The sequence below is a fragment of the Sparus aurata genome, chromosome 18 (genome assembly GCF_900880675.1).
Source record: "Sparus aurata chromosome 18, fSpaAur1.1, whole genome shotgun sequence".
Lineage (NCBI taxonomy): Eukaryota > Metazoa > Chordata > Actinopteri > Spariformes > Sparidae > Sparus > Sparus aurata.
In genome coordinates, this window is record NC_044204.1 from 12603601 (window position 1) to 12615444 (window position 11844).

At 43.0% G+C, this 11844-nt stretch overlaps 1 protein-coding gene across 1 annotated transcript; it reads left to right on the forward strand.

The window, feature by feature from the left end:
* The first annotated feature begins 3820 nt into the window (after nucleotides 1–3820).
* LOC115569220 (uncharacterized) lies at nucleotides 3821–6406 on the forward strand. Its single transcript, XM_030397194.1, has 8 exons — nucleotides 3821–4012; nucleotides 4098–4267; nucleotides 4368–4606; nucleotides 4729–4987; nucleotides 5116–5323; nucleotides 5432–5662; nucleotides 5746–5898; nucleotides 5978–6406. The coding sequence occupies exons 5-8, from the start codon at nucleotides 5153–5155 to the stop codon at nucleotides 6149–6151; spliced, it is 729 nt and encodes a 242-aa protein (XP_030253054.1). The 5' UTR covers nucleotides 3821–4012; nucleotides 4098–4267; nucleotides 4368–4606; nucleotides 4729–4987; nucleotides 5116–5152; the 3' UTR covers nucleotides 6152–6406.
* Nucleotides 6407–11844: the final 5438 nt, after the last annotated feature.

The window sequence follows — 11844 nt, forward strand, 5'->3', positions numbered from 1 at the left end:
TCTGTCTGAGGAAAAAGTCCAAAACCTCATGACAATAGCCTCTGCAGCAGTCCCACTTGAGACATTTGATTACGCGCAAGCAGGCAGGCGATTCAAGTCCATGCGGACCAGGAGGAAGGTGTGAGACTGTGCGTTTAGGCCACAGGTGAACTGTTCATATTTCACTGTTCATTGTTCATATGTAGCTACTGGGGCCACACAGTCAGATGTTTTTGTTACTGCGGAGAAAAAGTTACACATTCTTCTGCTTGATGTGTGTATCCACGGTGTGGATTATTTGTTCAGCTTGTTTGGATTGAATATTAATTAAAAATGAATTAAAATTGAATGCAATTGAATATGTCATTATTATCATTTAAAAAAATAAAGTGACTTGTAAAAATAGATCATGACGGGATTTGTATCACCCTGTCAGTCAAAATGACAGACAACAAAAAAGTCTAGCGCAACCTCTGTTATAAATAATGTACATTTGGGCAGTTAAATGCATTTTGCTGAAGGTGCAAATCCTGAAAGTGATTTTACATCGTGCATCCTGTCATGCCCATGTAATGTTAGCAAATGTTATTGCATTTAATCATGACATGATTTGGCCTCATTCCCTGAGCGGAGTCCATCTGACAGCACAATGATAATCTACAGGTAATACTTTATGTGCACCAATATAGCTATGACAAGGAATTATATGTAGACTGGGGTTTTACGTTTGTGTGTAATGTAAAACATGGACTGTGAGGAACGAGGCTGAGCACCATCAGTGTCTGACTCAGAGTCAGTTTCTGGCTCTGATGGCTCAAACAGGTCGGGCTGGGTCCGTCCGATGATGCTGTTAGCTTCCATTGTTACTGTAGGTTACGTCCTCCTTGTACAGTACACGGAGGAGGCTCCCCTCCCTGGGCGTGGTTCCAGCACCTCTAACTGACACGCCCCCAGCGTTTCACAGCAGAGAGAAGTGCTTGTTTTTACATGATTTTGAGACCTAATTTTATATACTTGGCAATTTTTTTAATCTTTCAAATTTGGCTCAGTGGTCAATGACACATGTTTCTGTGGTGTGACAAACTCATAACACAAATGTATTTCTGCTTTACAAGGACTTTAAGATCTTACTCTACAACTACTTGACGCCATTCAACTACCAAGAAAAGCTGCAATTATGCAAATGCACTGTGCACACCACGAGCAAAGACCCTATTTCAATGGGGAACCAAAACGTGGATACGGGAGCAAAACAAGCTGCTGCTACCCAGCAAAACGGCTCACCTGTGCCGCGCTCCAGTCCCAAATTCTCGGCGCCCCTGCCGCCAGGGAAAACACAGCAGCCAGCTGGTGAGGCTGAAGGCCTGTCTCGTGTGCTTTTCTACGCCTTCTTGGATTGAGATTGGAGCCATGACTAGCCTCGTTATTCCCCAACGCTCACTGGACCCTGACGACGCCTGGCTGGTACCTGTCGTCAGCCCGGAAGAGGTGTTCCAGCCCTGCGGCCCCTGCTCTCCTCGTCCTCGCTGGCGCCTGGGTGAATCACTGCAACTTGCGCCCTTTGTGTCGGGCTCCCTGGGCATCCAACGCCGCGGATCCGCCGGTTCTATAAGAGTCATTAGAAATGTAAGCAGCTATTGCTGTCATTCTCTTTCACCAGCTTTGAACTGAGCTTATTTGAGCTCTGTCGCTCTCACACAGTGTCCTGTGCTGTGGTCTGTCGGCCTCCCAAGTACAATAAGGACTTTTTAAATGACTTTTCTGATTTCCTGGCTGAAATCATGCCTAAATACGACTGTGTTGTTATTGTTGGGGATTTTAATGTTCATGTGTGTTGTCCTGATAATCCAATGGCAAAGGGCTTTTTAAACCTCACTGATTCTTTTAATATTGTGCAATCTGTGTCTGGATCTACACAAGAGACACACATTTGATCTTGTCTTATCATATGGTTTGCCCGTTTTTAATCTAGAGATATGTGACGCAGTGTTTTCTGACCATATGCCTGTATTATTTGAGGCTGCTCTTGCCTGTAATACATTTAAACCTTGCGCTGATGCTCGGCGCTGTCGCATTATTAACCCTTATACTGCTGTTCTGTTCTCTGTTGCTTTCAATCAGAAAAGCTCCACTTAAATCCAGGCAGCCTAAAACTAAATCTGAGCCCTGGCTAAATGACACGACTCATGCTGTCAGACATGAGTGCCGTAGAGCTGAACGCAAGTGGTGAAGGACAAACTGCGGGTGTATTTTCAAATTATGGGACTGCTGGCATCATTATCAAAAAACTGTAAAAGATGCTAAAAGAAAACATTTCTTGAATATTATCCTGTCAAACTGTCACAAGCCTTGGGGTTTGTTTAACACGGTTGACTCTCTTCTTAATGTCCCACAGACTGCCTGTATGGATGCATCCCCTGCTGGGTGTGAAAACTTACTTCACTTTTTTATTGATAAGATCACTTCAATTAGGGCTCAAATCTCACCTTCTGCTTATGACCCCTCAATCGCTGTCCCTTGCTCTGCTGTCTTTTCCTTTTTACAGGAGACTGTTGGTCATTTGAAGCCCTCAGGTTCTCCAAATGATGCTGTCCCTCCTCGAGTATTTGAAGAGGATTTCCCCACTGTGGGACCATCTGTTATTGCACTCATTAATAGCAGTCTGTCCTCAGGTGTGGTCCCTGAAAATTTTAAACATGCAGTAGTTACAACCTCTGATTAAAAAACCTGCTCTAGATCCTGCAGTTCTTGAGAATTTCAGGCCTATCTCCAAAACTGCCTTTTCTTTCAAAAATCCTGAAGAAGATTGTGCGCAGTCAATTAATGGCCTTTCTGGAAGAAATAACGTCGCTGTCCGATGAAAACCGCGTATCTCCAATTTTGAGAATTTTGACTTTTTATGATATATGGAATGTGCCCATTCTCCTCTATCTACTGTTAGTGTTCAACATCTAAATGACCAATAAGAAGAGGTTTTATTAGGTGTTTCATTATCTCCATTGGATGTCAGAAGTGTCCATCAAACCGCATATCTCCACGCCCCTTTGGGATTGCATCAGCTTTTTTCCTCCGCAGATTGAACGAGAAGCTGGACTTGCCACTCGTAACTTTCTTCGTGCAGTCAAGGTAAAGTATCCCAAAATAGGGACCCAAAATGGACAGACATGACCAAGTTCCGCGCATGGCTGTACCACACTGATCAAGGTGAGTAGTTAACATTACAATATCATGCAATTTAGTTTTCATTTTTCATTCAATTTAATTTCAATTGAACAATGACTGTGCCATTAATTTAACCCGGTGCCTGCAGGAATGTTCTGCAAGTTATGCCGCCAACACAAACAATGTGCAAAAGCAGGAGTGGCCAAGCGACCATTCATCGAGGCAGGATGCCAAATCTACTGTGTTGACTACTTAGACACATGGGGACAGAACACCACAAAAATAGTGTGAAATCACAAGCCTTATTGGCACAAGGTGAAGTTCCTTCACTTAAATATCATAGATTAATTTAATAGCTAAAAATGTCTCTGGAATAAAGTTTTTGTTAAAATAACCATCAAAGATCATGTTTATCTGTGCTTGCTTTGCATAGGTTCTTCAGTTATGGCAGCCTTTCACCCCATTATCAACATGGAACACGAGTCCATCCTTGGTGGCTTTAAATGTCTGTATTATCTGACCAAGAGGGAGCAGGCACACCATACTAACTACCCAGCTCTTTTGGATCTGGCTGAGCTGCTGGGCTGTAATTATTTCAAAAAGCTCAGGGTAATGTTACTGTGGTCATATTGGTCATATTTGCATTATTTCATGCTAACCTCAGAATCTTAATATTTTATTTCATTTACTCTTAGATTGGGAAAACAATAAATTACAGGTCTCACATTATTATCGATGAAATGCTGGAGATTTTGGCCACTGTCGTGGAAGAGCCGATTCTTAAAGACATCCACTCCTCTGTTGCCATTGGGTTAGAGGTGGATGAAAGTACAGATGTCGCTGTGACACGACAGCTGGATCTGCATGTCAGGTAGAAATTCAGAGGGAATGATTTCTGACTGAATCTGAATTATATTTCTGTATGTTTACAATTCATCTGTTGTATGCATTTTAAGATATATGGACAAGGAGGGGCAGCTTTTCAGCCAGTTCCTTGACCTGGTAAATGTCAGTGATGGAAAGGTACATACCATTGTGGCAGCTATTAAGGACGTGCTGCACAAAAAGAAGATTCCTACCCAAAGGCTGTATGGATTAGGAACGGATGGAGCTGCTGTAATGACTGGTATGAACTCGCAGCATAACAAAGTAGAATATTCATTAGGATTCTTAACATGAATTAGTTACTGCATGTATGTACTAATTTTGTTTTATTTTTGAAACAGGGAGGTTGAATGGTGTAACAAAGCAGCTCCAGGATGACTTCCCTTGGTTGCTGCCAGTTGCATGTGCTGCACATCGCCTCGCCTTGGCATGCAGGGATGCCTCATCTCATGTCACCTATATGGCCACCTTCAGAGACCATTTACAGCAGCTCCATCTTTATTTCCACAATAGTGCCAACAGAACTGCTGTTTTAAAAACTGCAGCACAGTCCCTGGGCTTGCAGGCCTTGAAAGTGACGGTGAGATCACAGAAAAATATACATGCATGTTATCATGTAACAGAAAGTGTGACTGTTATTGTGCACTGCAGATGAACTTTCTTTATAAATAGCTTTTATCTCATGACTGAAATATTTTTCAGGAAGTAAAAAGACACCCGCTGGCTGTCTCAACAACTGGCAACCACCACATTGCAGCGAAACTTGCCGGCTGTCCTGGCTGCTTTGGCTGAGGAGACCGAAGTCAACAAGTGCCCTGTAGCCAAGGGCCTTTATGGTTTCTGCTGCACATATCATTTCGTCGCAGCAGTCTACCTGCAGGCAGACGTGCTGCCACATCTGGCTCGGCTCTCAAAAATTTTCCAGAAGGAAAATGTAAACTTCCTGGCCATAAAAGAGCAGGTACATTATAATAATCTATCCCGAGGCTTTTTCGGGATTTGTAAGCAACAGAATCTATGAAGCTATTTTTATGAGTCATGTATTGTTTTAAACAAAAAAGCTAAGAATGGTGTGACTGCCTTTATTAGGTCCCAGTGACAAAGGCCTGTCTGAGGTCAATCCGGGATGCAGCTGATCAAGGCACAAGGGTCATTCCTAGCCCGGCTCCATGAGGACCTAAATGACCCTACTGGATTAGGAACTTTTAGCATCATGCATGAGGAGGAGAGACACAGGAGAGGCAGACCCCGGGGTGAAGAGACAAGGGAGGGTCTCTGGTCCCGTTTTAGGACCCAGGTACATTTTGATGGCTGTGAAGTTAAATAATATAATCAGCTAATCAAATAAGGTCTTCAGTCTATCAATTAAAAAAGTTACTCATTGACTATTTTGTGTCATATTTAGGTAATGGAGCCTTATCTGGATGGCCTGCAAGACAGCCTAGATCACCGGTTTCAACACCTTGACATCCTGGAAGCCTTTCAAGTGCTGGGACCCCAGGCGGCCACAGAAGAAGATGCAGTCAACACAGGACATTTGACCCTGTCTACAAAATTCTTACAGCAGCCAGAAAATCCAGCACTGCTGCAAGAGTGGACATCATATAAACAGCATCTGCTAGTTGGAGTCTTCAAGGTAAAATGAGAATTTAAGCAAGAGGGGAATTATATAGAAAGATGACTGAGGACCCCTGATATTATACATTTAATGTGTTTCAGAATCTGGACCAGCGCAACATGATGATGAAGCTGGCATCCCAAAATGATGAATGGGGACAGCTTTATCCATGCTTGAGCCAGCTAGCAGCCATTGCATTAACAGTGCCCATATCCTCCGTTAACTGTGAGAGAGATTTCTCTACAATGAACAGGGTCAGACATTTGGTTAATAGTGGTTTGGTTTCTCTCAATTTTCCACACCCCACTCACTTTTAATTGTTTTTATGTGTAGGTGAAGACAGACCTAAGGAACAGGCTGCAGGGGGACCATCTGGCAGCATGCATGCTCCTCTGCATCAACGGGCCACCTCTGAAGGACTTCCCTTATGACAGAGCCTTACAGCTGTTTTTCAAAAAGCCAAGAAAAATGAAGTGCTCTAAGCCAGGCTGCAAACTGTGCCATTAGATTAGGCAGTTGCGTATATGCTTGCTACAGTACAAACATTTAGTTTGTAGTCATTATTTCAAATGTTAAAAAATGTCAAGTCCACAGGAGACAGGAGGGCACAGTTGTGTATGTAGTTGTGCTACAGCCTTGTATTTTTACATTGTAGCTGTTTTCTTAAGAGTCTGCTGGGGGTTTGTTTAAGGTCAGTAGAGCTGCCAATGTAAGGCTCCTACTGAGATTCTAAATTATTAACCCCGTTGCTGGTGTGTTTATTGTTTTTTTTTGGGTCATAAAAACTAATAAAACTATTTGACAGAGTTTTAATAATTTTCTTGTGGTATTTCATGTTACTCTTGTGTACAGTAACCGTTATGATGCCTTACATTTTAATTCACATGATGGATGACTGTCAAACAGTTCAGAGCTAAAGGTAAATATACAGTTCGGTATATCTTGTTTATCTGTAATGCCTCATGGTGACTTCCATCCAGGTTTTAAGAGAACAGAACCAAAAATGTACTGCCAGAATTATTTAAAAGGTGCTTTTATCACAAAATAATTTGGTACAAATGTGCTTAAAATACACAAGATTCATTGTGTAGACAGACCAGAAATTTATTGTGTGCTATGCTGCTGGAACTCTGGGGAAAAGACTAAACTAGTAAGTTTCCTCCTGATTCCAGTGTTAAAGCCAAGTAAGGCAAAGCTTAGTAAGGCAAAATTTGTCTTGGATGTGTCTTGGATATGTCAATATGTCAAGTGCTCTCAGCCAGGCTGCAAACTGTGCCATTAGATTAGGCAGTTGTGTATATGCTTGCTACAGTACAAACATTCAGTTTGTAGTCATTATTTTAAATGAAAAAAATGTCAAGACCACAGGAGACAGGAGGGCACAGTTGTGTATGTAGTTGTGCTACAGCCTTGTATTTTTACATTGTAGCTATTTTCTTCCAATGGATGGACTGCCTTTTTCTTTTGTACACATTCTATGCAGGAAGAGATGTTTATTTGACTGTATTCAGTATAGACTAGTTTAGTTATTTAACTTATATATTTCCTCTTCCACTTGGGCAGACCTCCCCCACGGTTTAAAAAAATCCTGGAGGAAACCCTGCTCCAAGTTAGTTGCGCATAGTCTAAAAGTATATAATCAATAGCCAGTAATTAATCACCTTTTTTATCAGAGTATTGTCTCCTACAATTGGTTGGTGAGTACAGACAGCTGTGATTGGTATGTCTGGAAAGGGACAGCGGTCAAGTTGCCAGGTTTGGTGAGCGTCCTGCAGTAGCTGTGTCTCAGACAACGGTAGGTATGTTTTGTGGCATTCAAGGGGTATTTAACAAAGCAAATGATAATGTACGTGTACAAAATGGTAACGTTTGGTGTTGAGAATGGCGTCCCTAGAAGCGAGGATATTTAGCATGCCGGTATTGTTAGGAATATGTATAAGATGGTGTTATTTCAGGTTGGTTAGGTCGTTATGTAACGGTGATAAAACGCTGTGGAAGTTAGATTAGGGTGAATAAGGAATGATGAGCGGTATCTTTCAAGGAATAACCAAATTTTGTTGTTCACGTTGGTTATGTACGCCAAGTAATTACAAGCAATGTGTGTGGTGATTACAGCAACGGAATGTCTCTCCCTATTTCCCCGTCGAAGTTTGCTGCGGTGGACGACGAGGAGCTAACGCGTCTGCGGACGGACCTTACAGTGATTTGTGTAAGTATATAACGTGGCCTTTTGGAGAATGCATAAGGTGTTGGTGATGTTATTTGCCGGAAGCGGCAGCACTGTGGCATTATAACTATGTAGTTAGCCAATTCGGATTGCGGGGCTACTTGCATGTCTCCTGTTAATGTGTGATGTTATGGTGGTAATATCTGACTGTAAAGAGTGGATTTCTATCTGTGTGTTACAGTATTCTGCCTTAGACGAGGTTCTCCCTCGGCAGAAGCGGTACAGGCAGTGTGTGCGTACCAATGCCCAGGTGATGGCGTACATGGTGAAGGTGGTGCGTAGAGGTTGGGCCGAGTCAAAACAAAATGGCATCCTGCACACTCCTTATTCATCTCTCAAAAGATATTTTAGCAGGGAACATTAACTACAACTGTGCTATGTGAAAGTCTAGAATGACATGGTTCCGATCGTGTTGTTGACCATTGTGTGCCAAACAGTGTAAAAGTCTTTAGTAAGTACATTTTTAAATAGTGTGCAGCAAACTGGGTTGATTTAGGCAGGGTTTTCTTATGTGTTTCACAAGACATGACAAGCAGGGTAATTTTAATGACATGACGCCATGGAAATGTTTACCATGGAAACAAATGGATAGACACTCAGTGAACAGTGCGATGTTTCAGTAGGTTGTGGTCTGCCCAGCTTAGCTGTTTACAACCACATGTAGTTGGCGAATATATAGCGGCTTAGCAATGATATGACAATTGTATTTTAACAGAGTGTAATACAGGTGACATACTTAGGGTGAAGATGAATTGGTGTAATGACATAATGTGTCTAGCAATGTGCAGTGAAACGGTGGTAAAACAGCTGTCAGTAAACAATGACCTCACTGATGGAGGATTAAATTACACATTATTAAACAGATGACAGTGAGCAACATCACATCAGCTTCCATTTCTGAATAGATACTATATTAACAGTGACCAAAAGTAAGAATGCGAGTTTACAGCGCCATTCAAAAGGAGACATCATTAAACAGTGGTAGCAGTCATGCACATGGTTAAGGAGAAAGAACTTTGAATGAGTTTTGTTACATTTAAAATAATAATCATAACAGATACATGTGTGTATTTCTCCTCATTTGTGCAGTGAGGACACACACACACCGTCCCCTAGGGGTGTGCATTGGCACTGCCCTCACAATTCGATTACAATTCACCAGGTAGCGATTCGATTCAATTCGATTCTACGATGCATTGCGATGCATCAAAATTCTACTGCACACAACAAGGCAAACTTTTCATCAGTCATGAGGTAATACAAGCAGTCAGATATTGAACAACAGATTTTATTGGCTGCTATGTGTGTATTATCACTCTCCTGTTTCCCCAGGTGTTCCCCTCTGTTAATCTAAACCCACGGACAGTTTATAATCATATAGATGCTGTTATAATGTGTAATGATTGAGATCCTGACCCACCAAACATCCTGGAAAGTGAAGAAGTTAAGTTTTTGCGTTAAATTACATAATTATACATAATCACCATCAGTAAACAGGACACTGTCTGACTCTGTCACTCGCGGGGACAGAGGCTGTTTTTTGGGGGAAAGTTCCCTGAAGTCTCGGTCCGGAGGGCTGACGGTCGCGGTGATTTATTTTCGTCACAAACACTCTGTGTTAAAGTTTTTTGCCAGTGACAGACGCTGTTTTTTTAGCAAAAATGTGAGGAAGAGTCGGGAGGACAGGCGGAGGACGGACAGGAGGACAGACGCTTCTCCTAGTACAGCTGTGGTATTTGTTTTCCTTATATAAGTTGCCAAAGACAGTTACAGTTACTACGTTACTTTTGTTCAGTCCTGTAACGTTGCTTTGTGGGACATTTCTCTGTATTTAGTTGAGTGAAGGACCTGTGCAGTTATCAGACTGCACGACAGACACGCCCCCACTCCGCGCCTCCGGATTATCTGTTCACACTGGGACGGCTCACCAATAATGCAGCCCTGATAGTGCCTCCAGAGGCGGATCAGCGCCGGAGCGAAATTTCCCCCCTCTCCGCATCTGAAACTTGAGGACGGTGCGGAGAATTGGCACAGGATCCCCGCATGCAAATGGCAGTGTGAAAGAGGCTACTGTTGTTGTTATGCTAGCTAGTGCTGCCGCTTAGCATGTAGCTACAGGCTGCGCATGTCATTGCAACGTTGCTCCGGAAATGCCCCCGGAAGTAATTGAAACTTCACAACTTTATTGTCCATTCAAGGCCAGAAAATAAACAGTGACATAATCGATTATGGCACGTTGCCGCATCGATGCTGAATCGTGCATGCCCCGCATTGCGATGCATCGCCGAATCGATTATTGTTGACACCACTACTGTCCACTATATTTTCCATGCATAGACAAATGTATAAGTTACAGGGGATTGATTGAAAGTGGGAGCGAACGGTGGTGTGACGTGCAGTAAATGTGTCTGGTCAGGTTTCGAACCTGGGTCCTTTGCGTGTAAGGCATGCGCACTAACCATGCGACTACGGACGACGGTCAAACCATTTTCTGTGTGCGTCATAGTGAAGGGGGAAAGCCACGGAGTTAGATGAGTGCAGCCAGATGTGATTCTACCTTCTGGAAAGGGGAAGCGGTCAAGTGAACAGGTTTGGCGAGCGTCCTGCAGTAGCTGTGTTTTGTGTTATGTAACCAAATACATCATTCCGTTACTTCAGACCGAAGGGAAGGCACTGCGGGTATTGCGGAAAAGCCGTGCAGAATCACAACCATTTGCCTATTTGCAGACCGGTCTCATTCAGCGCCATGTCACCATTCACTAGCAGGCGGACAGCTGGTAGTTAAGCCTCAAGATTTGCATTGTTGATTGGTTGCAAGAGGCTGCCCTGTGTTTATACAGTTGCAGTGTAGAAGTGAACTAAATGATGTGATTTTGTTGTGTGTTTAGTGTTCTAGGTGGAGGAGGTGTTTTGAATTAGTATTGGGTGAGGATGTGTGAACAGTTGTGTGAATGGTAATTGATATGTAGTAAAGGTGTGGCTACTGTTACAAGATGTGTTTTCTTTTGTATAAATGCAACAGTGCTGTTAGACATTGTCATAATTGTTTACACACAGGTGACATCTGTGTATAGAAATCTGGTAACTAAATTAAGGGAAAATCTCACAGCAAGGCTGAATGTTTGGAAGCAGAAATATGAAGTTGATAGTGTGAACTGAAAGGGAGGCAGCTAGAGAGGTGGTGTACAGAAGGGTGCTGAGGGGTGGGTTGCGCCTTTTGGCTCATTGGAATGTGTGGGGGGCTGGGGGTGTTGGATGGGTGGTGTTGGAAAAATTATGCTTATATTATCAGTTTCTTGCTTTGCATTAATATAACCTGCTTGTCTTCCTTTATATGTTTGTGGAAGTGTACCGAGCTCTTGGAAAAGTACTGTGAAGAAACACACTCACCCTCCAGCAGGACCACAAGGCCTCGAATGGCATCTTGTGTGAATAACTGATGGTGGACATCATCAGAATGTTTGTGTGAAGGATAGATGCTGAAGGCCGTAGGTCCGAAAGTGTGTACGTGTACTTCTCCATCATGCATAACAACTGTATGACTCATATGTACTGTCAAAGAGCCAATCATATACGCTTACGCCCTATTGTAGGTGAATAAAAGATGCTTGGGGAGAGCATCTCATTGGAACTCGGAAGCCCAGACTTTGTGTGCTGACTTCTGCTCTTCCCCTTTGCCTAGAAAGACAATCTCCGTGTCCGTGTCTCATTTCTTAACAGATTTAAACCTAACATTTCTTGGTGCCGTGACCCGGATCCCAACATACCCAGCTCTGCCAGAAGGAGGACGACACACCGAGGCCCGTCGACGGGCAGGACCACAACAGGTGGCCTGAAGGAGGCGTCCCCTCCAACTGAACAGCGTTGGATTGACGGGATCCGGACTTTGAAACTAAGGAGACGGGACCGGAGAACTGAGGAAAAATCTTATCACCTTCTCTTGTGAGTAAAAACACCCTACATTTAGAAACAG

Coding starts and splice junctions, on each gene's coding strand:
- LOC115569220 (XM_030397194.1), top strand. CDS start 5,153: ATGCAGCTGATCAAGGCACAAGGGTCATTCCTAGCCCGGCTCCATGAG. Junction 5,324..5,431: donor GGTCCCGTTTTAGGACCCAG/GTACATTTTGAT, acceptor TGTCATATTTAG/GTAATGGAGCCTTATCTGGA. Junction 5,663..5,745: donor TGCTAGTTGGAGTCTTCAAG/GTAAAATGAGAA, acceptor AATGTGTTTCAG/AATCTGGACCAGCGCAACAT.